This window comes from Bactrocera neohumeralis, chromosome 4 (assembly GCF_024586455.1).
Source record: "Bactrocera neohumeralis isolate Rockhampton chromosome 4, APGP_CSIRO_Bneo_wtdbg2-racon-allhic-juicebox.fasta_v2, whole genome shotgun sequence".
In the NCBI taxonomy this organism is placed as follows: domain Eukaryota; kingdom Metazoa; phylum Arthropoda; class Insecta; order Diptera; family Tephritidae; genus Bactrocera; species Bactrocera neohumeralis.
The window spans coordinates 6055456-6082365 of record NC_065921.1 but is presented as its reverse complement, the minus strand read 5'-3'; the positions used below and the strand labels follow the sequence as shown (position 1 = coordinate 6082365).

The 26910-nt window shown below is 36.6% G+C and overlaps 1 protein-coding gene across 5 annotated transcripts in view; it reads left to right on the top strand.

Moving 5' to 3' along the window:
* LOC126755255 (protein grainyhead) overlaps nt 1-26910 on the top strand; it is a 295720-nt gene that overhangs the window by 264127 nt on the left and 4683 nt on the right. For 4 of the 5 annotated variants that reach the window (XM_050467682.1, XM_050467678.1, XM_050467679.1 and 1 more), the window contains 5 exons: nt 1937-2035; nt 19674-19853; nt 20510-20646; nt 21028-21220; nt 24776-24840. In XM_050467682.1, coding sequence (XP_050323639.1) covers nt 1937-2035; nt 19674-19853; nt 20510-20646; nt 21028-21220; nt 24776-24840 — 674 coding nt within the window. The remainder of the gene's footprint in view (nt 1-1936; nt 2036-19673; nt 19854-20509; nt 20647-21027; nt 21221-24775; nt 24841-26910) is intronic. The other variant, XM_050467680.1, reaches the window with a different exon arrangement.

Genomic DNA, 26910 nt, shown 5'->3' with positions numbered 1-26910 from the left:
CACGGCAATTAATCGCCTTGTCGCAGACAACACACACACCATGCAACGGGCGCGCAGCGCTCCAGACTACAAAAATGAAATGTACGAATCAATTTCCGCTGTCTGCGACAAACGCACATGCGCAACCACACAGCGGCACGCCCGACAACGGCAACAGTAACAACAACAACAAACGCCCAGCGTCGGGTGCGCAGAAAAAGCGGTCCGATTGGCGGTCACACGGCTAAACTGGCCCAGCTCGCAGCCGCGCTGGCTGATCCGGCGCGCCAGACAAGCTGGCCGCCACAGTTGTTGGGCTGCAAAAGGAAAATTGCAATGGCAACAACAACAGCAACAAGCGCGCCTGCCATTGACTTGGAAAATTGCTGTTTGCGCTATTATTGTTATTTTTATTATTGATCATGTTGTTGTTGTTGTTCTTGTCATTTGCCGCAGCGCAATGCCCACATATTTCTCATTGCGCGACAACTTGTTGCATCGTCGTGCATTCGTTGTTATGCGGTCTGCGTGCGTGCAGCAATGCCTTGGTGAATTTGATTTTTTTCTTTACCTTTGTTTGCCACATATTGTCACCGCTATTGCGGCTTTGGAACATCCTGCATGTTGCATGCATCATCATTTCACTGCCATGCATTGCTAAAAATGAAACCGTTGCAGCGCAAACGATTTGTGGCATGTACATGCGTTATTCGAGCGAAACAAAGTAGACGAATGCAACAGCAACAACAACAACAGCACGGGCAAAGCAGAAACAATATTATCGGCAATGACAATGCGACTGAACGCGTTACAAGTAAACGACATGTTACATTTCTGTCAATAAGTGAGTGCGCAATGGCAGCAACAACGACTTGGCAAATAAATATATTGATTGCACGGTACACACTTGCCACACTTGCCTCATCTGCCACATTTGCCACACTTGCAACACATGTAATGCTGGCAAATGCGTGCAACATGCAGCAAACACACGGCAACACTCTCAAAACTTGTCATTTTTAAGCAGCAGACTTCCCAGCAGCCACTTGCCACATTGGTCGCCGTTGCGTTTGTGGCACTTGTTGCATTTGTCGAGTGCAAGGTGCGCCGCTGTGGCAACAGCTTTCATGCTACACTTTGCACTGCTTTAGACACTTGTAAGCGGTTTTATTGTTTCTGTTATGGTTTTTGTTGTTATTGCATTGCTATAACGCCTTGCCGCACTGGGCAGTGGTTGCATGCATGGCATACAAATGCAATCTGTCATGTCTGCTGGCGAGAGCGAGAGCCGCGCACGACCGATTTTCGAATTTTTGTTCAACAACAACAACAAGGACAATAAAAATTAACAACAGCGTCAAAATGTGGACACAGAACGATAATAAATAAATAAGCGCATGTGAAGGACGAGGCGATAGCGCAAAAAATCGGCTTGTAAATGACAAGCCGACCGAGAATGAGTGCAAATGTAACACAATTACAATAAAAACAAAAACAAGCACAAAAAAACAAACAACAAAAGTAGCAACAACGACAGTACAGCTGTAACAACGTCGAACCATGACAACTACAACAATTTCGCATGTCAAAGAAATATTATTAATGGCTGTAAAGTAAAGCACACACACTCACATACACACATGCACACACGGTCGTATATCAAAAGCCGCGAGTGTTGCTAATGAAAATTAAATTGAAAAAGGAAAAAAATTTAGCTGTGACTGCTACAACATGCCTTGTTAATAATGACAACAACACGCGGAGTACGAAAAAAATGCAAAAAGAATAACGACAACAACAACACAGGCATATATATGCAAAATGCGCTGTGTTGCAAGGGAAAAGTGCAGACTTTGGTGACAGACGCCATAAATATTGTTTCAATTTCAATTGCTAATAAACACTTTGCGACCATTTTAAAAATTATGATATTAAATTGTTCTCTTCTACATTTCAGGGTCTACCGTTGCACATTCAAATCGACACATTCGAGGATCCGCGCGATGCACAGGTCTTCCATCGAGGCTACTGCCAAATTAAGGTCTTCTGCGATAAGGTAAGTGCCAGCACACAACTATTATTGCTAGTTGCATGCAGCCACAAACATAAAGTAGTAATAAATAAACAGAACTTGCAACAAGTGCTAATGTACGCCAGCGGCAACTTGCGTGCAACAGCAGCAGCAACAGGATTATGCATAATATTTAATCACAGCTTCCATGCAATGGCGGCAGTTGCTGCTGGCGACTAGTCACTGCTGACTGCCGACCGCTGACCGGTGACTGCTGACTGCTGACTGCTGCTTGGCACCCAGTGACAGTTTCGGTAGGCGTCAATCAATGCCAAGTGGCAGCTAACACACCACATACTATTTATAAGCGATTACATTATATTCAAGGGTCGTGACGTCCGTTACGCACTTACTTTTATTACACACACACACACATACGCAGCGTTGCTTTTCCGACTAGTTGATCGTGCATCCGATTTGGCTGTCATTTCGTCATCAGCGTCGCTCAAAAGGATTATAAAATGCAATTTTGCAGGCATGTTGCAAGCAAGTGTGCGTGTGTGTGTGTTTACAAGTTTTTAATTAAAAATTTTGACAGCTGCGAATGTGAATGTCCGTGGCAAGTAGCCGCATAGCTGACACGCGTGCAACGGCCGCCTGCCGCACCTAACTGTACTCACCTAACCGTGTGTGCCGTTGATCTGTGTGATCTGTTGCCTTCGGCTGGCAGTGCGCAGCGCGCATTTTGATTTGATTGACATGCAACGCAATACATTTGCGCACGCAGCCATACAGTTGAAATGAAAAGTCTGTCACGGTGCCACACACACACACACGAAAAATTACAATTAAAACTACAAATAAAACCAGAAGAAAAAAATATTGTGTTGCAAATATTATTGCGTAAGCGGTAAGTGACAGCTATGCAGCTGCCACAGCAGCGCTTCATATTATTGCACAGCACTGTGCCTCCTACTTCATCTGCAACTGCAGCCGCGCACTCCTCCGCATGCCACAACAGCCGCGCGCATCAACGTCACTTCCTTTGCGCATTAAAGTTCGTTGCCAAAGTCTTGCGTTTCGCTGTGACCGCACACACGAAAAGCAACAACAAAACCAACGCAAAGTGGACACCAACTGCTCCACAATCGGTTGTTGCATAACAATATGCGCATTACGTGTGACCGCACGCTGCCGCCCGCCTGCTTGCAACTTGACAGCGGAATCTGTGTCGCCTTCACTTTTGTTGCCCTTTTTCGATTGCATACAAATGCAACGCACCGATGGGTATATATTTCAATAAATGCATAATAAATATATGCATATGCATGTGTGTGTGTGTGCATATGTGTGTTAAGTAGTTCACCACGCTCGCTTGCCGCCTGGGCTGTCCGTCCAGCCGGTCCACCTTGCCGGGTGTCCATTCATGCCACACTGACGCGTAATGTCATTGAATCCGTTGCGACATTGCGGTGTCGTTGCCGTTAAACCCTTGCTCGCTGCTGCTGTTATTGCCGTTGTTGCCGTTGTTGCTGTTATTATGTATTATCATTAATTTTATTGTTGCTATTTTTGTTGTTGTTATTGTTGAGCTATGTGAAATTAATACCGCAATCAATGCAAAAGCAATACATGTTCGATAAATGTTTGCTTGTGTTGTTGTTGTTGTGTACTACGTTCCGCCTCGTGGTCAATCTCAGTGCTGCCGCCTGGTGCAACAGCCTACCTTTGCAGCGCGATCAAATGTTCGCCTACCTGATTTATTTCGTTCGCTTCATTCACCGATAAAACGAAATAATGATAGTGCAGAAAACGTACAAAAAAATAACAAAAAACAACAACAACAATGCAAAGTCAGCCGCTTGCCCTTCACAATGGAACGTCATGTGTTGCTCACACTGATTTTTTTCTTGAATTGTTGGGCAACCTCAAGCGTAGGCGTACATACATAGCAGTGCAGCAAGTGCAGACTCTTTTTGGTTTGTGGCAGAACAGTATTTCTTTAATTCTTTTTTTTCACATATAAAATTTTGCAAAAATATTTGAAATGCGTAGAAGAGAGTTTCAAAGTAATAATAGAAAAACAATTAAAAAAATTGGTGCTTAGTATAGTGCTAATAGTTTGCTCGATATTAATATACTGCATAGTCGAAAAAGTCTTTTCGTATTTCTAATCAAACTTTGAATTTATTTTTTTATATTTATAATGAATTTTAATGAATTTTAATGAACCAAATATGCACCATTTTGGTAGACCACTTTTTGCCAGTTTTCCAATATTTACCTCAAGTACAAAATCTCCTCACACACGCAATATATGTTTGCAGCGTAAACTTGCCACAAAAAACTTGCCATGCAAATTCCGCGGCGAAAGCAAATTTTCCAGCAAATTATCGCAGCAATATGTGTTTAGGCCAATATGTGCTACAAAATATATATGCTCTACATATACGTGGGCATCCTGAATCCCAAAATCTGCGCACTGTCGCCACGTACCCGAAAATCTCAAACAAAGACGCCGAAAAATGTTGTAAACGGCTCGACATTGATTGTCAGCGAGAGCGAAAAGCTGCCAAAAACAAAAACAAACAAAAAAAATTGTAAAACAGCAAAAACATTGTACAACAACAAAAACATTGTACAGCAACATAAGTGGCCAAAACTGCAGCGCCAAAAACTATATGCGTCAACAACGGACAGCCGAAATTTAATAACAGCGACAAGTGTGACCTTAAAACTGCTTATCGGCTTTTATGCAGCATGCAGCTTTATACAACTACAACAACACAAATACATGTGTGTACAAGTAATTTTGCCCCTTTTAAAAGTTGCCAACGCTGCCTGCAACACTGCCGCGCCTACACACTTTGATGTTGCACATTGTATGTTTGGCAGCAGTTTTTTATTTTGATTTTAATATTCAGTTTTCGTATTTTTTATATTTTTTTATGTTTTTTTTTAATTTTTTTTATATTTTTTTTAATTTTTTTATATTTGTTATACACTTTTTTGTTGCATTTTCAACTTTTTTCTTTGTTTTTACATGAGTTTTTGGTTTTGCGGCGTGTTTCTGCATTGTTGCCCTTCAAAAAAGTGTCCTGTTTGCAGCAAAGTGCTTTCAGGTTGGCCCTTCACTTTTCGGTTGTCAAAATGCTTGGCTTTTATTTTTTTTTTCAATTTTTCGATGAAAAAAAATTATAAAGCGCAAACTCGCGTATTTTTATGCTCTTATTTTTGCAATTCTTCCAGCTTGTTGCACTTATGCAATGTTTTTTTGTTTTCGCTACTTTTTCTCGGTTTTTGACGACATCTCGGCAGTCGCTAGCAATTTTAATAAGCGCTTTAGTGATTGCTGCAAATTAAATAATATAGTTTTTGAATGCCAATTTGTATGTTTTTTAAGTTTTTTGTTTCAGTTTCCATTCCGCACATTCATGTTTATACCCTCAACAGGGGTACACCCTGTTATACCCTAAGTATACATGTCCATCAATTTTCGAGATATCGATCTGAAATTTGTATTATGAACCGAAACAACTGTAAAATTTCAGAAGAAATTGTTCAGATCGGACTTTTATAGCATATAGCTGCCATACATATAAACTGACCAATCAAAATCGAGGTCTTGTGAGAAAACTGTTTTTGTATGACAAGAGATCTACGCGAATTCAACATTTTTTCGTAATGGTACATACTTGTTTATTTATTCACTTATTAGTATAAATATAAAAAAAAAATAAGTTGAAATTTGATTAGATATACGAAAATACTTTTTCGACTACCCAATATATCTTTGGTCCATATAGCCCTAAAATATCCTAAGAAATCATTCATTGGCCGATCAAAATCAAGACAAATATTTTTTTATACGCTTAAATGCCATAAAAACTGTACATGTGTAGGGTATTATGGCTTCGCTGCAAAGCTAACGTTTTTTATTACTTATTTTAATTTTTTTTTATATTTTCTGTTGCATTAAGTTCGCCACTGCAACGGCTTTTATTACTACTTGCAGCATGTCATTACTGCGAAAATATGTATGACCGTATATGGTATCCTTAAGTGTTGCAGTTTTTTGTTGGTGTTGTTGTTTTTGTTGCTGTTATACTGATTACATTGCTGTTCGCCGCGGTTACGCCCTGTAATTGCACGCTTATCGCGCTATCAATTATATGGACTCATAAATACATACATACATATAAGCTCGATCATATAAATACATATACAATATATGTATGTATGTATATATAGGTGTGCATGTATGCATATAACTGTATGTACAGAAATAATACACAATAATTGCCCGCTTTGGACATACCAATCGCGCCCTATCGATCGCAAGTCGCAGAGGTCGTGCGAAGGGCTTTAATTTTCGGCAGCGAATTGGGCTCGCAACTAAATTTGCAACTTCGTGCGCAGGTTTTATGTTCGCGAAACAGCATGTACAAATATATTTACATTACACACACATATTTACAACAGTAATAAAGTGCAACCGAAGGCGGTACCTTCTCATTTTTTAGCGTTGTTTAGCAGTCCATCAACAGCCGACTTAATTATTGTTATTGTTGTTGTTTTTGACAGATATAGCGCTCAAGTTATGCTGACTTTAGATGCTCATGTGGCACTATATGTATAGCTCCAATACTGATATTGACACAAATAAGTTTTTTTCCTAATTTTTCTTACCACCTTTTTTGGGTCATTCCTAAAAACATAAGTAATATCAATAATAAGTAATAAAAGTATAAATCGACTTGACTTTTCTGAAAGAATTTTGATAATCTGATATGATTTCCACATATGCATCTATCATCTTCAATACCAATAGTGTTGAAGGCTTCGAAAAATGCGTGCTGCTCTATTTGGCAGCCTCAGAAAAGCGCATAAAGCAAACCGCGCGCATGCATCTTAAGTGTACGCGTCGCTAAGCCAGACATATAGCAGTTTGGCGCACAAATTATGGCTACATATATTACCTAAGTAAGTGCGCTTGTATGTGTGCTTCAAGTGATCTATGCGGCGCACTGCCCGACATCCATACCACTTGTGACAGCAATAAATTTCGGCACTTCTGCCACTTTACACACAAGCGCTGCCTACGAACAGCAAATACATAGCATTGAGAAAAGCAAACGCTACGCTGCAACATCAACTTACATACGTGAGTAGACTACGCGCGCGCGTTGAAATAGACACCGAATGTTGCCGCGGCCATGAGAGCGGCTAGCGCGCCTCACCTCGGCGCATTGCGGCTAATTTCACAATCAATATCGCAGCGCGCATATCAGTATCGGTAACAAGAGCAACAACAACAACTACAGCACGCAAAATACAAGCAAAAATAACAAATATTCAAAGTTATAACGGCATGCGCGTTATTTAGGAGAATTTATGCCGCACGGCTTGCGCGCACCACAACACAAAACGACGCGCAATACATCACTTGCGTTCAACGCGCTACACAAACGGATGTGGCTGCTGCCGCATCAGCATGCTTGAACTTTTGTTGTCTGGGCAAGCGCACCAAATTTGCTTATGAAACGCAAGTCCACTTTGAGGGAGTGCACGCGCATGGCTGATTTTACTTTGAATTTAGCGAAAAATTTGGCGCAACGAATGCGCGCGCAGCCTCACTGAACCCGTGCAACGCTTGACGCTTATCGAATATATTTACCGCTTCATTAGCGATTTCGTTCGCAGCTAATATCATTAGCGCCGCCATCTAATCTGCGCCGAAATTGCACCAACGCCTTCACCGGCGCCGTCGCCATCGCCGCTTGCTGCAGCATCCGCAAAGTATAATCACCGTTAATCCTCGCTTACAGTCATATATGCACTTGCGTGTACGTGCAGTTGACCGCCACATCCCGTTGTATATTGGCTGTACAGTTACACGCCACAACGCCGTTGCTAAGTCCACCGCCAATGATGCGCATCAAAATCAAATCGAAATCTGCATGCAACACGGCCGTTCGCCGCATGCATATTCATTTGCATGTGTGTTTGCGTATACAAATGATTTTGTGTTGCAGCTGCGGCAATTTGATTGCCACTTGAGTTTGTTGCCTTTTTGTTTGCCACATTATTTGCTACATGCAACATGCCTATTAACTTGCTTCTCATTTTGCTATACGCGCCAGCATTTTTGCCACCAATTGCCATACAAGGATGCTCGGCGCTGCAGCAACTCGTCTCTTACTTGTGTTGCGCATCTGAACGCGGCGCAGCGTTTGCTGTTGGCAAAGACACCCGCTGCCGCGTTCGCAGCAAAACGGCGCGCCGCAAAATCACTGCCTTTGTATGTATGTATATGTGCTGTTATTGTTGTTGCTGCTGCTTCTACTCACAGCGCGGCGATAACTCTAATGCGAAATTGACATGTTGCCGGCAATTGAATGAATGGCAGCCGGACGGACAGATCAGAATGTATGAACGCGCCTTTGCGCGGACGAATTGATGGACATAAGCATAAGAGTCTATACATATGTATATCTTTGCATTGTACCCTTGTTAAGTTGTATGTATATAGTTAGTTGTACGCTAACCACCAGCTGGAGGCAACCAAAGCGCCTAACTCGTAAGAGTATATGCAAGACTATTAAGAATCAGAATATGGTGATAATGAGTTGCACAGTGGGACGCATGATCATTAGATGTGCACAGTTTTAAAATATATACCTCCATTGTTTTTTGGAAATTTCATTATCATTTGGGATTTTTATCAATCTTTAATTAGAAATCCAAACGCCAGAAATCATTATGCTAATAAACTGACGTAATAAGTAAACTATTTAATTGCTATTTAGAACTTAAACCTTAAATGTAGGCAACGTTTTCTGTACACAAACTAAAAACACAGTAGACTAAAAACCATAGTCTACATTTAGGAATGTTTTAGCGAAGTCACACACCTTTTACAAACCGAATCTATTCACAGTATGAGATGGGATACATAATGGTTAGACGCGCACAGATCTGAAATATATACTGACATTATTTTTGGAAATTTCAATATCATTTGGACTTTTTAGAGACAAAAAAGAATTATCCTTTTATATTAGACATCCAAACGCCAGAAATCTTTATGTAAATAAACTGACGTAATAAGTAAACTATTTAGTTGTTTTTTAGAACTGAAACCCTAAATGTAGGCAACGTTTACTGTACGCAAACTAAAAATAAGGCAACTCAAAAAAAACCAAAGTCTACATTTAGGAATGTTTTAGCGAAGGCACACACCTTTTACAAACCGAATTTTTTCACTGTATAAAATGAACTGACTTTATGTTTGTCTAAATGAAAAAACACTCGAAAGCATTTAATAAGAAATCTGAAAGAAATTGTAGAGGAAACATTGAATTGACTATAACAATACTAACCAAGAAAAATTATCCATAAAAAATTATGATTAATTCACTGTACAAATATGGCTGGCAAGCGCTAGCGGCAAAGACAGCAGCCAGCACAAGAGTCTATTATTTAAGTAAACTGTATAGATGCATATGTATGTGTATATCTTAAAAGCCAACAATTTATATCAAATGTGGCACATCAAATAGCAATAACTACGAAAACTGCAATCACTTGCATATATACGGAAAGCGGCAAGAAAATTCAAAATAATTACAACAAACATAGAGTTTAAGACTGGCAACAAAATGCAACAAGTATTCTTCTCCTTTTCTTCTTTTTGTTTTCTTTGCTGTCACTTATACAAAAGGATCTTTTTTAACTTTCGCGCCAACGAGGTGCAAGAGAAATTCCATATACGCAGTGGCGAATTAATATATGCAACACAACAACAACAATGCAACCGGGAAAAATTTTAATAATAAGAATGTGAAAATCGCTGCAACAACAGCAACAAAAATCGGCAGCAGCAGCAGCGCCTACCATGTGGCGGCAATAAATTTTACGAAATTCTGATTTATTGCGTCGAGCAGACGCGCTCTCGACGCCTCCGTGCTGCGGCCAGCAACTAGCGGTATTTGCTGGCATTCTTTTGCATACGCGCTTGTCGTTTTCTGCTTCCTCGTATTGTGTTGCACTTAGTGCGAGTGTCGGTTTTTTACCATTTTTTAATCTTTTTTTATTTTTTTTTTACTTTTTTTTACATTTTTTTTAGCACAACTTGTGTTTTTGGCGGCAGCACTCCTGCTGCTGCCATGCAATTTGTGTTGCGCCTTGTAAGCCGTGAGGCTGATATGCCGCAGCTGATAATTACATGCATGTGGCAGCAACAGGCAACAAGGATGCAACGCACACTCACCAAAACGGCATCCACCAGCGCTACCACCGGCTAAGCCAGCGCCAATTGTTACAACATGCTACATTTATGTATGTGCAACAAACTTGTTGCAAGCTGTACACTTGCCACTTACATATGCGCATTTGCATTCTTAATTGTTGCATATGGTCGCGGCTGTGTGTAGCGCCATGCGCGTTGTGACAAACCTCTTTCATGCTTTCGCTGCGCGCTGGGGCGTAACTTTTATTGTCGCACGCTTACACGTTAATTGTTCGGATGTAATTGGCTCGCAGCTACAAGGCTGTACTATTTGCTTTACAAAAATGCAGTGATCGACCTGCAGCTGCAGCAAGTGGACAATAAGAGAGTTGATACCACGATTATTGTGATTTGGTGTTACAGAAATTTCTTAGAGGACCTCCTGAACTATTTTAGATTCCATAGGTTCCGAATCTCCTATTTTTGAGTAAGCACCTAGTAGAGTCTTCCAGAATGACTAACACTTCTTTGGCTCAAACATTTACTTCAGAGCCACTTCTTTTTAAGTGAAAAGTTAATCATCAAAGGTTGGAAAAACATTTTCTCCACTTAGAAGTCGTTGCTTTCAAAGATATACTTGCAACACAGCTAATTTCACACTTAAATCGCACTGAGCAAAATATATTAAGTTAATCACAAATCTTGTAACATCCAGAAAGACACTTTATAGACCCATTATAATACACATATCTATAAAAAAAAAACTCACGAGTTGGGTCGATTTAACCATGTCCGCCTGTATGTAAGAGTATATACCCGAACTAGTCACTCAAATTTTGAGATATCGATCTGAAATTTTGCATACATCTTTTTTCTTCTCTTCTCTTCTTCCCACGTCGGAAACGCCGTTATCAGACCACTATAACATATAGTTGCCATACAAATTCAACGATCAAAGTCAAGCTTTTGTATGGAAAAACTTTTATTTTACAAGCTATCTTAACGAAATTGGGCATAAATCATTACAAGCAAGCAACGCTACAATATCCAAACAAATTGTTCAGATCAAATTACTATAGCATATAGCCGTCATACCAACTAATCGATAAAAATCTAAACCTTATATTGAAAACTTTTTTATTTGACAATATATCTTCACGAAATTTTACATAGATTATTGCCTGAGGCAAGGCTACAAGCTCCTCAAAATTTATTCAGATCGGACTACTATACCATATAGCCGTCATACAAACAGAACGATTAAAATCAACCGCTTGTATAGAAAACTTTTTAATCTGACAAGATAGCTTCACGAAATTCAGTACAGATTATTTTTGACGGGCACTGTATAAACTCCGAACAAATCGTTAAGATCAGACTACTATAGCATATAGCTGCCATACAAACTTATTGCTCAAAATCAAATTATTTTTAGTTTTAAAGAATATTAAAGCTTAGGTACAGTTAAGTTGATGTTCTGTCTCGTTTTCTATGAAATTCTGCAAGCCTTACAAATTTCAGGACCCCAACTACAACAACAAACCCATAGAGATGCGCATATTTTCAAGCTTAAAGAACTTAACTCCTCATTTCATTGCGCAATACTGCGTGCCACTGCAGGCGTGGCGCTTAATTAAGCATTAAAAAATGGCAAAATATGGTCGTCGGCAATAAATGTCCGATAGCAAATTGGACAGCGAAGTCTTCAATACGCAGCAGACGCAAACGAAAGACTTAAGCGACAAACTTGTTTGTGCAAAGAGGCAAAGCAAAGTGCGCAATTGCTTAAAATCTTGCTGATTTTCTTAATAAACGCACAAACACGCACATCCACACACTCCAGCAACAAATAGATAAGCTAATAGGCACGCACACACATACACACTTACAAACGCGCATATTTTTATCAATGACAGCAAAATCCATTAAACGCACAATTTAAAAACCGTAGTTGGGAAATTAAAAATTGTGATTGATTGCTAATTACGGCAGGCAAATGCCCACACTAATGCGCAAATATATGCAGTGAAAAATGTCTGTCCATATGCATATATGCATGCAAGCAAGCGAACGAACGCTTTTACAAATAAAGGCATTCAAGCGTGTAAACAAACAGTCGCTTAGCTGAGGACTGCGCCACAGGCGCCTGTGACACGTGCATTCAACTGTGCATATATGTATATAAGTACCACAAACATATATCTATCATATATTGAAAGGTATATTGTATATATATTTTTCCGCTGGCTTATAAAAGCGCATTAAATGCATAGTGTTGTTGTAAAAGCTTGAAAACAGCTTTCGCTAGAATCATGGATGCTACAAAAATGGCAAATATCAAAAAAAAAAATACGAATAACAACAAAAACACAGCTAAATAAATAAATTGTTGAGCAGTATATAAAAAATGTGGAGAAAGATTAAAATGAAATTTCCATTAATGCCACCGCAGCAACACATACTATGTCTGGCTGCAGTCACCAAACACACACACGCACACAGCTACAAGTATAAGCAAGTTACGGGCATTGCAGTCAGCGACGCCTCTCCGCTTTCTGCCAGCGCAATTAAATATTTAAATGCCGCCACCATCAATTGAATGGCAACAGCATCAATAATGTTGCATATTTATTAGCCAGTTGTTGTTGCTGGCATTGTTGTTGGCTATGAGTGTCGCTGCCGCAGCACTTTTCGCTATTTTTTCCACATTTCTTCTTCTTTCAGTAAATAGCCATTAGCTGTCAGTTCGAGCAGCAAAACTAAAAGCGCGCCACGTTGTTGTAATTGTGTTTATTGTTGTGTTTCCGTTTCTTTTTGCTTATTTCTTATTTGCGCCATTTCAATCGCCTGATATGCAACTCAATTTCCACCATCCTGCCATCAACCATCGCAAAACACGGTCTCTGCGCACTGTGTTGTTGTTGCACTCAATCAAAAATTCTCCCAACTCGCATTCAATATTACATATCAGCTGCCGGCTGGCCATGAGCAACACATAATTCGTATATTTGTGTATGTATGCGCACGCAACACACACACCATTAAGTGGCAATCACTTTATTTCGCCTCGGCTTTCGTGTCGATTTCGTCCATGTCCATCGCTTGATGGTCAATACACTTAACTGTTTTATGAAAACGGCCCAAAGCTGTCACTTTAAGCTATTAGCAATTGTTGCATTTGCATTGCCTTTGTTGTTGTTGCTGCTGCATGATGGAAATATTGTAGTTGTTATCGTCAGCGCTTGTTGTTGCTTTATCCATCACATGCGCTTGTTTGTCGTTGGCGCGTAAATTCACTCAACAAATTTCCCACTTAATATCGGTGTATAGCGCACTTGGGTCTTTTGCCTAAGAGGCCGAACCAGTTAAGGTGTTGAACGATAACAAACAACTATTGGTGTTTCCCTCTTTGTTGTTTTGTGGTAGGTGGCGTGTGGTGTTGGTGTACTCTTTGCTTTGAACTCCCAGTATATTTATATGTATGTATGAATGGATTCAAATTTTTTTTCGAGCAGAGATCCTCAATTCGGCAGCATTCTTTAAAGTAATTAGACAAATAAGTTTTACCGTTACAACAACATTTTTCTTAAACAAGAACCGTTTACAGATGTTCACATACAAAAAATACAATAAAATATGCTTTAAAACAAAATTAAATAAGTTAATAACTTCGAAGAAAAACATATTTTTTTTATACCCTGAACAGAATAAATTAAATTTGCCGTCTATATATACGCAACTTAGCCACTCAGTTTCTTTGATATTATTCTGAAATTTTGCACAAATTATTTTCTCTTCTAAAGGCTGCTCATGTGTCGGAATCAACAATATCTGACAACTATAGCATATAACTGCCATACAAGCTGATCGGTCAAAATCAAGTCTTTGTATGAAAAACTTTTTTATTTGACAAGACATCTACATGAAATTTGGCACATATTACCTCCTATGAAAAAACTACAATTCGCAAAAAAATTGTTCGGATCGAATCACATTAGCATCTAGCTGTCATACAAACTGATCGGTCAAAATCAAGTCTTTGTATGAAAAACTTTTTTAATTCATAAGCTATCCTCACCAAATTTTTCTCAGATTATTGTCCAAGGCTACAATATAATCACCGAATAAATAGTTCAAATCGGACCACTTTAGCATATAGCTGCCATACAAGTTGATCGTTCAAATTACGTCTTTGTAAGAAAATCTTTTTTATTTGACTAGATATCTTCACGAAATTTGATACATATTACTGTCCAGGACAGAGCCACAATTGCTCAAAAACTTGTGCAGATCGGATCACTATAGCATATAACTGCCCCACACACTGGGCGATCAAAATCAAGACAAGTTCTTTACTTAATCTTCAAGTCTCCAAAAAATATACATGTGCAGGGCATTAAAGCTTGTCTGCAACTGCAGTGACGTTTTTCCTGTTTTTTGTCTTATATTAGCTCACATCTGAGTTGCCTTTAAATCTTAATTAATTTAAATTAAAAATTTAATATTCAATAATCTTAAATTCCACAATTAATTTTTTCCATTCTTCTCCATTTATACTTACCCATTAATATTTTATTATTATTCATATATATTCAATTAACCATTCCCTTATTCGCCTCGCCATTTCACCGTTTCCACTTTAGCCCACCTCTGCATAAATCATAAATTAATTTCTCATTGCATAACGCTCCACTCAACTTGGTTCTGCACTTAATTTGCATCGAAACTCCACGCTCGCTAATCAACGATTTGCCGCTATTTCACATGCGACTATTTTTAGCGCGCAACGCGCACTACGCCATCGTAGCAGGCAGCAGCAGTGGCAAGGATGTGCGCCCGGATATGTGGACGTGTCTAACAATCAGCGAATTTCCGGCATTTTATTTCTTAATTACGCGCGAACGCACTCGAACGCGGAGCCGGCCAGCACCAGCACCAGCATCAGCAGAACCATAATCTTGGCAACAGCTCATTTGTAAACACACACACACACACGCGTATACTTATCAGCTCGGGCACAAATTGGCATTTGTAATATATGCCAGTTACTTTGCATATACACACTTACATACAGATATGTATGTGCATAGATGTGCAGCTAGAAATGCGCCTATCGCTGTTTTTACTCCACAAACGACGTCCACATCTATAAATTATACGATCTTATAACTATAAAGCGCCTATCTGCATCCAATCGCGCCAAACGACCATTGACAGCTGCGGCGCAAGGCGGCGGCGGCGGAGTAGCTGGGCTGCCGCTGAGGCTGAGGAGCGATCAAAGTTGGCAAGTCGCATCCGCAATGTCGGTTGAACTAACTCATTTCAGCGCTGTAAGTGTATGTGTGTGTGTGTGCCTTATCACAATGCTACGCGAATTCTTAAGCAAATGGCATTTGGTGATGAAGAGGCTCCATGCAACAAGCGGCACATGCTTGTATGCGTAGCAGGGAACACACTCACACACACATAGTCAAGTGGACAGCGCGCTTGGCAAATTAAGTCAGCGACTAAGTGAGGCATGCAACAAACGGCGTACGGCATGCGGCATGCAACATTCGTACACAGTGATTAGACTGTTACATGTCCACTTTAGTTGCTGTCTTTTCAATATTACCACTGCGTTTGCCTCATGCAAGCATCTTCAGCTGTACACACTGTCGCTCTATTTAGTTGAATTTCTTTACTTTGTTCTCATTTTTAAGATTTCTTGTTTTTTTAGTTTTTTTTTTTTTTTGTTTTTATTACTCTTATTCACTTTTTTCTGGTATCTGGTACACTTTGCCGTCCACATAATTGCGGTCGCGCTGCACTCTAACGATCGATGCCACTATCGCTGCCGCTGCGCGCTGCTTCGCCTTGCATCGACAACAGCTTCGGCCTCATCTTCAACATCGGACGCGGCATCAGCGCAGCAACATTAACTACATACATGCTGAACTTATTGCTCTGCTTTCTGTCTCCATTTGGCTGGTTCATTGTTCGCTGCGGTATGGCTGTGCCTCTGACTGGCCATTCGTCAGCACGCCTGCGTATTTCCAATCACTGAGTGGGGACATTGCTTAACAAAAGTGATTAAATGCCTTACTGTGTTTCGCGTGGGTTTTCTTGGTGGTAGCGAAATGTTTCGGTGCTTTTGTTGTTTTATCGGCCAATTTTGTGTGTTCAATATTATTTTTATGTTTTTTAATATTTTTTTTTTAATTTTGTATTTTTGGATTATACGTTTACTTAGTTTTTCTTCAGAACATTGGAAAATAGTTATATTAAGTTCCGAGTTATTGATCCGATCTCGTAAGAAATAAATAATTTTTTTATTTAAAAACGGAATTAGAGGAAAAGATATTTAGTCTTTTGTTGAGCTATTAATCCTCTTCTTCCTCTAATTCCTCTTTTAGATCAAAGAAAAAGTTATATATTCGAAAGATCAGATCAATAAGCTCAGCAGCAATTTTTAAAATTTCCAAAATGGTTTAATGCTAAAACAAAAACAACAACAAAAACGAACAAACATGCATTTTTCAATAATTTCTGATGCAGTGAGGGAATTTCGGGTTTAAAAATCTAGAGCTAAGAAGAAGGAGGCCTCTTCAACGAATAAAGAGATCGGTTTTTAAGTATTTCTGGCAATTTTTGTGGTAACTACGTCCTGTTCGACAGCTTTTAGGAACTTTTATTTTAGCTGGGAATTAAAAAATTATCAGCGTGAGGAGATCAGTCGATTTAGCCATGTCAGTATGTTTGTATAAACACGAACTAGTCGCTCAGTTTTCGAACTATCGACCTGAAACTGTACACACGATCTTTTCTGCCCATTTGTTGGATATCGTACTACTATAGTCTATAGCAGCCATACAAATTGACCCATCAAAAATCATATTCTTTACGGAAAACTTTTTTATTTAACAAGATATCATTACGAAATTCACCATAGATCATTGTCCAAGGCAGCGCTATAAGCTCCGAAAAAATTGTACAGATCGGAACACACATAGCATATAGCTGCCATACAAACTAACTGATCAAACTCACGAAAAATATTTTTTATAACTTTTTATGTCATAAAAAATCAAAGCAGAAAATATTTTTATAACAATAAAGGATATTATGGTTCCAGTGGAGCCGAAGTAAACGATTTTCTTGTTTTTTAAAATTTTCAAGATTTTATAAATTGTTTGGTATTATTTTTTTCGTTCATGTTCCTTGATCAGCAAACTGATGCAAGTTTCTGATACTCTGAAATGGAATTTGAAAAGTATTTCCGTTTAATATAACCCTACTCAACTTAAAAACTCCAGACCCTACCATATATACATATACAGACTATCAAATATATCAAATATATATCTCCTCCAACAACTTCTGAGCTAAGTGCAAATCTTCGGTCACATTCACCAACATTATCCCACAATAAATGTCGCCAGCGAGGCATTTGCATAATTGGTTGCAGTAGCCAATCAAGCCATTATCGTTTGTACCCTTCAGTGTGCAGCAACCTACATGTAAAAGCATGTGATGAGTGCTTTTAACTTCATTCCTGCTATTTCGCCGATTGCGATTTCTTTTTTTTAATTTATTAAGAAACAGTTTTTTTTTTTATTGAAACGCAGACATTTTCTACAATTTGTGGCAGCGCAAAATTGCGCATTTATTGCGCTGCCGCGGCTTGCAGTTATTCTCAGCTGTCCGAGTGCCAGCAGGCAGGTTCTTATAAGCTTTTTATTATATATATACATATATACATATATACTAATCAATTGTACTAGCGAGCGCCGTTACACGCTGATGGCTTCATTAGTTTGATGCATTGCATTGGCTGACAAAGTTCATCAATGGGTCATTTATTTAGCATTTGTGTCAACACTAGCCTCTGTGCTGCATGTGCACTTAGCCAAGTTGTGCATAGCAACTCATATGTGTATATATATGTGTGTGTGTGGTGAGCGCTTTAGATACTCTGCTGTCAACACTCTACAATTAAGTGGCTCCATAGATCATATTGAACAGCATCAAGGTTGTTGAGTTGTTGCTGTGATTGTTTTTGTTGTTGTTATTGTTGTTGCTGCTACTGAAGTTAGCCGCTGTAGAATTGCGCTTGACTTTGGATTTATTTGCCGCATAAAGCGAAGCATAAATCAAGCTAAACATTGTCAACGCAGTCATTTTTCTTGCCACAGCATATATACATACATATACATACCTACATATATGTTCATATGTATACTTATATACGCGGTACCTTTTTAGGCGCGTGCGTATGCTGAAGCGCAACAGTAAGGCTGGAGAAACGTCAGCTAACATTTTTATTGTTGTTGTTGTTGTTTTTTACTTCTTTTTTTATTTGCTATCTTTGCTATGTGCGCTGTCACTGTGTCACTGCTTGTTGTTGCCGCCGCTCTACTACCAGCAGCCCACCCATGCAATCAACATCAGCGCCTTAACAGCGCGCTGTCAAATGACTGTTACCACCGCTGTCCAAAACTTAGACCACAGTGCTGCTGTATTTGACTGATTTCGTCTTTCATACACATATTTCACACACATACTTACATCTGCATATGTTTACACTATATAGATGATTGGCTTGTATTGTATTTGAAAATTTCAGTGATGTTATAATATTCATTACTTCTAACTACTTAAAATCCAATTTTTTGTGCTTTTTAACACACTTACCACACAATATTTTATTATGACCCCGCCAAGCCGCTTGAGGAAAAAATCAATTAACTGCAACACACACACACTGTCACTAATGAAATGTGCGCTCGATAATAATTCAATCACATATGCATGACTAGCTGACAGTAATATTAGCAACAATAACAACTACATTAAAGTCGCACCAAATCGCACACAACAAGAGCAATCAAGAAGCAATCACAAAATACACTTTAGCCATAAGCTAACGAGAGTGTGCACAAGAAATACCAGCACAAAAAAAAAAGTTGAAGAAAAAATAAAAAATAAACTGAATTCGAGCAAACAACCAACGAACTCAACGCAAACAAAAGACTTAAGCAACGAACGTGACTGCGCGCCGACACTTTGAAGGTCAAACAATCACATTTTTTTTTTTTTTTTTTTAATTTTTCACGTTGTAAGGTGTTTATTATTGATTTTCGCTCTTGTTTTCAACTTCTTATTATGCTTTGCTTCACATTATTCGCGTCTGTTATGTAAGTAAGTCTTGTTAAAGTCTGTATTGGCTCTAATTGCGTGCTGGGACACATTGTCACTTAATTGGTATAAAAACGCCGACCTCGTTTGGCCTTTGTGGCGTATACATACGCGCATATTTGGCGTGTATGTGTGGCTGTGTGTATACCCAATGGACTTCTTAAATACCAAATGACACATATTTTTATTTGTACTTGCCACAACTATTTAATTTCTTGGGTTATAAAAGATTTTCTTGAGTTATTTAATTGAAATTCTTTTCTTTCTCGCTTACAGGGTGCTGAGCGCAAAACACGCGATGAGGAGCGACGCGCTGCTAAGCGTAAAATGACCGCCACAGGACGCAAGAAGCTCGATGAGCTGTATCATCCGGTCACCGAACGTTCGGAGTTCTATACAATGCAGGATTTGCAAAAGCCACCGGTACTATTCTCGCCCGCCGATGATATGGAAAAGGTGAGTAACGGGAAATCTATTATTATAAATTTATATACAATAATTGTAGTTATTATTATTATTAATAGTATTAAGCCAAACCACCAATTTGAGCTTAAAAGTAAAGTTAAAAACATTTAGCATACTTCTGCGAGCAAACTAATATGCAGCATAGTTTTCGGCGCAATTCAAATTACAGTTTTAATCCAAATCACAAATATTGGCAGAAAAGTAAAGTAAAAAATTTATAGCATGATTTTAGGCGAGAAATAATAAAGTTAAAATATGCAGCATAGTTTTCGGCGCAATTCAAAATACAGTATTAAGCCAAACCAAACGTGTGGAAAGAAAAGTTAAGTAAAAAATTTATAGCATACTTTTGGTCGCAAAATAACAAAGTTAATATGTACAGCATAGTTTTCGGCGCAATTCAAATTGCACTTTGTATTTATACTAACTCACTTTTTCTTAATGTTTGCTGCTTAGAATACAAAAACGCAATATTTATAATAAAATATATTTTTTACTGGTATATATATTTTTATTTTTATTACAGAAATTTTATTTTTTATTACTTTTTTATTTTTATTATAAGTAATATTATATTATTTACCGCTATATTTTTTTATTCAAATAATTTGTCATCTAATCAATTATTATTCTACTTTCCGTTGCAGAGCTTTTATGGCCATGAGACTGATTCACTGACCGGCGCACCAGATCTCAAAGGCACATCACCATTCTTGTTGCATGGCCAAAAAGTGGCGGCGCCAACACTCAAATTCCACAATCATTTTCCGCCCGACGTGCAGACGTGAGTATATGTAAAAATCGTTGCGCTTTTATGTGCGCGAATTTGAGCGACCGCGTGAGCAATGGGTCCAATGTGAAGTGCCCACAAATAGGAAAAAATAGCTGAATGCTGGATTTTCTATGCAAAGACAAGTTTTCCTTATGAACTTCATGTTCTTAACACTTGAAATCATTTGTAGCTTAATACTTTTAGATGCATACTAAGTCATAAAGGTTTTCAGTGTGTTTTTTCTGCACTTTAAATTTTGGTAAAGCATATAACAACTTAACTATTAGTAAGCTCAAAAGTTGTAGACGGAAAAAGCACCCTATAAAAATATTTATTGCTTTAATTAATATATATTTACATATATTCACATTCGCTTTTGCCTTCCTCTTACAGCGACAAGAAGGACCACCTGCTGGATCAAGGTCTAGTACCCAGTGCCATGGGCGATTTTGTGCCACCAATGAAGCGCGGACGCATGACACCGCCCACCAGCGAACGCGTTATGCTGTTCGTGCGACAGGAGAACGAGGAAATCTACACGCCGCTGCATGTGGTGCCGCCCACCACTATTGGCCTCTTGAATGCGGTAAGTCTACTTGTGTATCTTTGTTTACGTACAACCTCACTCCTCACCACTTCCCAACCAAAAGTTACCTACTACTTATTATAGTACTAGACATTTGGTATTAGCATTGTTTCATTATTAATTTATTTTAGTTGCAACACAAAAACTCATTTTAAACTAAATTTATTAAAAGAAAAAACAAAATACTGCTAACCGGGTAATATATATAGTACTATATATATGTATAAAGCAATAGCAACAGGGTGGTCAAGAAGTTGAAGAAACACAATTATGATTTTTTTTGTTTCATTGATGAGGAAAGAGAACTGTTTTAAGACAGTGTATATTTAAATCGAAATTTTGAGATGCGGATTTTCAAAACAATTCTAACTTTTTTATTTAAATCTGGAAAATAATTTTTTTTATATCTGGAAAATTTTCAAAAAATGTTGGGTATTCATTTTAGAGTATTTTCAAACAACAAATTCAAAAAACTCAAATCAATTTTTTTTTTAAGAAAAAATTATTTTCGTTTTCGAAAATATAGAAAATATTTTTTGTTACTGAAAATAGGAAAATATTTTAATTTTCCTCCAAACAAATAAATTGTAACAATATGGTTCGAAGTTCTAATTAATCAATCAAATTCATACTACCAGCTTCATGCTTGAACGTTAGTGAAAATTGCATTTCTCGATTCTCTTTTTAATGGTTTACTTTGGCTGTGCTAATCAACTAGCAAATAATAAAAAAAATAACTACAAAATAATAATTAATTATTAATAATCATTCATAAACGTCATTCAATGTTAACTTAAACATAAAAACAACAAATAAATAGCTGCAATATGAAATTAATGCACAAACACACCCACCCAACACTTTGTGGTATAATAGCCAGTACAATAACAACTACAACCACAACACAAAAGTGAAAAATGCAAATCTCAAGCAATTAATCATTGCAATCAAAGCATCACTACAACCAAAACAACAATAACAACAACAAGCATAACAACAGCAACACCACAAATAAACACCTAATGACCAACAAATAGTAAATTGTTGAAATTAAAACCGCAACTACACAGCAACAACAACAGCAATGTCTACATAGTGTTGTTTAATTAATAATTTGTAATTATCGGCTACAACAACAACAGTAATAACAGCAAGCGCAGAAAAACGCAAAATAAATATAAGCAACAACACTAAGCTGACAATAATCTATTTGCTCGCTCAATAAATATGATTTTTTTATACATAGCACAGATACACACACACACACATACATACACTGCGCACACGCGCACCAATAGTTCGCATACCGAGTAGTTAGTTTGAAGAACATTTAGTCGTTTTCGAAGACACTTCACTAAACTAGTTAATAAAAATGAAAATTTTATGCGAATTCCATATGCAAATGGCGGCACAGCACAACAACTATTGTACACCAGGATCAACATATTGACGATCGCTGATCGACGAGCGACGAACAACGATTTGATGTTCGTATGTTTAATGACTTCTCAGAGCAAATAACTTAGCTGTAAAATATTAATTAATTAAAGTGCAGCGAAAAAAAAGTTGGCGATTCAAAATAATGCCAATGAATATCAGTTACTTAGTTGATATTTCATACCTTTTTATATAATGCCTCAAATGTCTGTGTTTGTGTTTACGTGTGTGTGTGTGTGTGTGTATGATTGTTGTATATAACATGCAAGTATGGCGACGGCTAAGATCGATCATTAATTCCATGTAAGTTGCATGTTTGAATGCTTCATTGCTCCGCCCATTCATTACCTCATGACATTCCATACAAACATACAGACATGGAAACATATCTAGAAGCGATAAAACACAAGAAATTGCAAAAAGGCAGTTAGTTTTTTAAATATATACTGTGAAGATAATATAATATTAAATATTTAATTTAAAAAAATGCAAAGATCAGATATTAGAAAATATTCTTAATGAAAAGCTTTTTGCATTCCTTCATAATCTATTATTTCAAACTATTCAAGTTAAAAATGTCACCACACAAATTTTTAATTTTTATTTTTAATTTTTATAATAAAAATAGAAATTGAATTATATTTAATTTTTATTTTTGCATCATCCTGTCCTATAAAAATATATTTTTTCATCCAAAATTAATGAAACTTGACATTTGGAAATTTTTCTTATTTTTATTTATTTTCTTGGTTACTTTTTATTACAAAATAAATTTAAATTGAAAAAAATACCTAAAAATCCTTTAATAATATATAGTTTTCGTTTTTTGTACTTGAACCGCCCTCTTCTATATACATTTTTTTTTTTGCTAAAATATGTATGTATGTTTTTTCCAAAAATATTTTAAAATCTTTTAAATACATTTAATTTTAATTTTTTTGCATCACCCCGTTCTCTTTTTCACTTAAAATAAATTAAGTTCCAAATTTGGAATTGTTTTTATTTTATTTTTTGCTTATTTCCTGTAATAAAAGTAAAATGGAATGAAATTCAAAAATATTTGAGAAATCCTTTAAATATATATATATATATATATATACATATATAATTTGAATCACCCTATCCTATAAACAATTATTTTTTCACCTAAAATACATAAAGTTTAATACTTGGAATTATACATTATTTTTAATTTTTTAGTTTTTTTTTATTGCACCACCCTGTCCTTTAAAAAATTCATTTTTTTTATGAAATTAAATAAAGTTTGAAACTTGGAATTATACATTGATTTTAATATATTTTTTTGATTCAAAATATTTTAAAAATCCTTTAAATAATTTTTTTCACTTGAGTCACCCTGTTCTATAAATTTTTTTCATTTTAAACAAATAAATTTCGAAACTTGGAATTATGCTTTAATTCTCTACGGAAGTTCACGAAATAGTTTTCTGTGTCGGTAGCTTTCATGCCATCAATCATTGCATACATACATATGACATCTCACGCATACACTCCACAAAACATAATCACACATTGACACAGTACACCGTTAAAATCTGGCCTATGAAATTACACAATGTACATAAATGTAATAAAAATTCAAATGTTTCTTGCTAGATCGTTAAATATTTTCGAAAAGCTTTCATAGTAGCAAAAGCTCACAATTGGCATGTCGAATAATTGCATAATTACCTTAAAGGTATGCTTTAAATAATAGAAAAAAACTGTATCTTCAAAATAGTAGTTGTATGATAATAAGCGCTTCAAATTAGAGCAAAAAAGTGTCTACTTTTAGGCTGCTTTTGTAAAAAATTAGCTTGGGCGAAAGCAAATGAAATTGGCAATATTTCTATTTCAACAAATAAAAAATATCAAAAATAATTACACGTAATATATTAAAAATAAATAATATAAACATTTTGAAATTAGTTAAAATGAGTTTTTGTTCGTTGTTTAGTAAGAAACACAGCACAAACATTGTTTGTAGTAAAACGTAAAGAAAAAAAATATTATTTACAATGTTTACGAAATTAGCAGTTAACACACAACAAATCAAAAGCAAAAGAAAGAAACAAAAACAAATACAAACATCATTTTTCTCTCATTTCTCAATTACAGATTGAAAGTAAATACAAAATCTCAACAGCGAGTATAAATAATATTTATCGTACAAATAAGAAAGGGTAAGTAGACATGAATACATACATACCTACATAGTGCAACAACTAGCAAAATTAGTGTTTAGTGACAAAACCACCACCAAAAAAATCAAAAAAGCTCAACAACCCAACAGTCATTAAGTATCAAATACAAACATACAAACTTACATACATATCTACAACGCCACAAAGCACGCATGACATATTTGTGTAATTAAATATAGTTTATTTGAACTTTTATTTTTACAAAAACAACACTCAACGAGCGAAAATTGAAGTAGCAAAAATTTATTAAAGATATATCGCACCAATACACCGACCTCAGCATCTCATTCAGTATGTGTTTGCACCTCAAATAAAAACCGTATTTTATTATTTAAACTTTACCGTTAATATTGCGCGCGTAAACTTAACGATTTATGTAATTAAAAATAATTAAAAATCTAACTATATAGTGGGTATGCTAAATATACTTTATACACATCACCGCTATTAATTTATTTTGCCATAATTTCTAATAATATAAAGTACATATTTGCATAATTATTATGTCATAAAAATTTAATAGTTAAATAATTGCATTTGTGGATTAGACTTCAGGCGAGGGTTTCTAGTTTCATTTCGCACTTAACGATTTTACGCTCATTTAATGTAATTAACGACTAATACTAGGGTCTAACCACCGGATGATATTAATCGATTTGACAGCTGAATAATTGTTTCAATAAAAAGTATATATTTATTATATTCTTACACCTCGTTGGAAATGTTAGGCGTACTTTGAAAGGGATTTAATTTATTTTTTACAATTTTTTATTATTATTATTTTTGTGCAAGGGATATTTTGAACTAGCGCGACGGCTCGCTGCGATATTATTTGAAACCGAAATTCAGTACTTAAAATAAATGCAAAGCTTTGAGCTTGCCTCAAAAGCTTCATTGACTATTTATTTGATTTCGTCATCTCTTGTGCACTTGTCCCGCATTGGCAAGACTAAGCATCTGGGGTACTCACGATATGACAGACTGGAGGCGGTATCAAATCTGTCAAATTCGCCGTAAGCTTCTGCGGTCTCCACGGTATGATACACTAGAGGAGTTATCGATATTGAGACCACAGATTCTGTAAAAATTTTCGTCAAGCGCAGGCAACCTAAGGGATGACCACTCCTCAGTGACCTCGTAAATGAACTCCATCTGGTATGGCAAATTACTAAAACTGGTCTATGCGTGGCTCATTGAACTACCAGACTTACCTAACCTAACCTATTTGATTTCGTCGTACAGTGAAATTTTGTACAAAAATCGACCTTCGTTCCACAGACGTGTACAAAAAAACATTATGTTTTAAAGTGTGGTTTAAACACCCTACTTCGTTTGTATTTGTTTTGCTCAATCAAATGTTTGAGTATTTGAGAAAGAAAACCTCGATTTGCTCCTTTGAGAAATGATGCTAGCAAAACAGGTAGTTCTCTCAATTGTAGAAGTTTCAGCTCTTCGTTAATCGAAGTCAAAACTTCAGAGTATCAGCCAAAATAACCAGCCATACGACATTACTAATTACTGATCCCGATGACGATCTTCATAAGAAATTGTGGAATTGAAGCATATTTTGACTTCCTACTCGTACACTTTAAGCTAATTTTTTATAGAAAACTTGTGTCTCAAAATATTTCTTAGTAAATTAGTATTTTTCTTACGATCACGGTTTTTTAAACAACTAGTTCTCATTTTTTAAATGAAAATTCTCAAATTTGAGCTTTAGTAGAGCTTTATACATATTTTACTATATAGTAAAAGCAAGCGCCACCTAGCGGCACGCTTTGCTCAAGCTTTGCGCCAATAAAGTTATCACCTCAAGTAATATATTTTTAATTGCTATATAGTTTTTTGATAAACAAAATTCGTTCTGAATTTGATCTCTAAGATCAAAAATCTTAAAGAATTTTCTTATAAAAATATAAAGCACAATTTTTTGGTTGATAAAGCAACATTTTTAGATTTTCCTTTAAAGCGTAATGCTACTCATGTAAAGCTCTTAAAATAATATTGCGATTTTATTAAACTATAAAAAATCTCCAAACATATTGCACA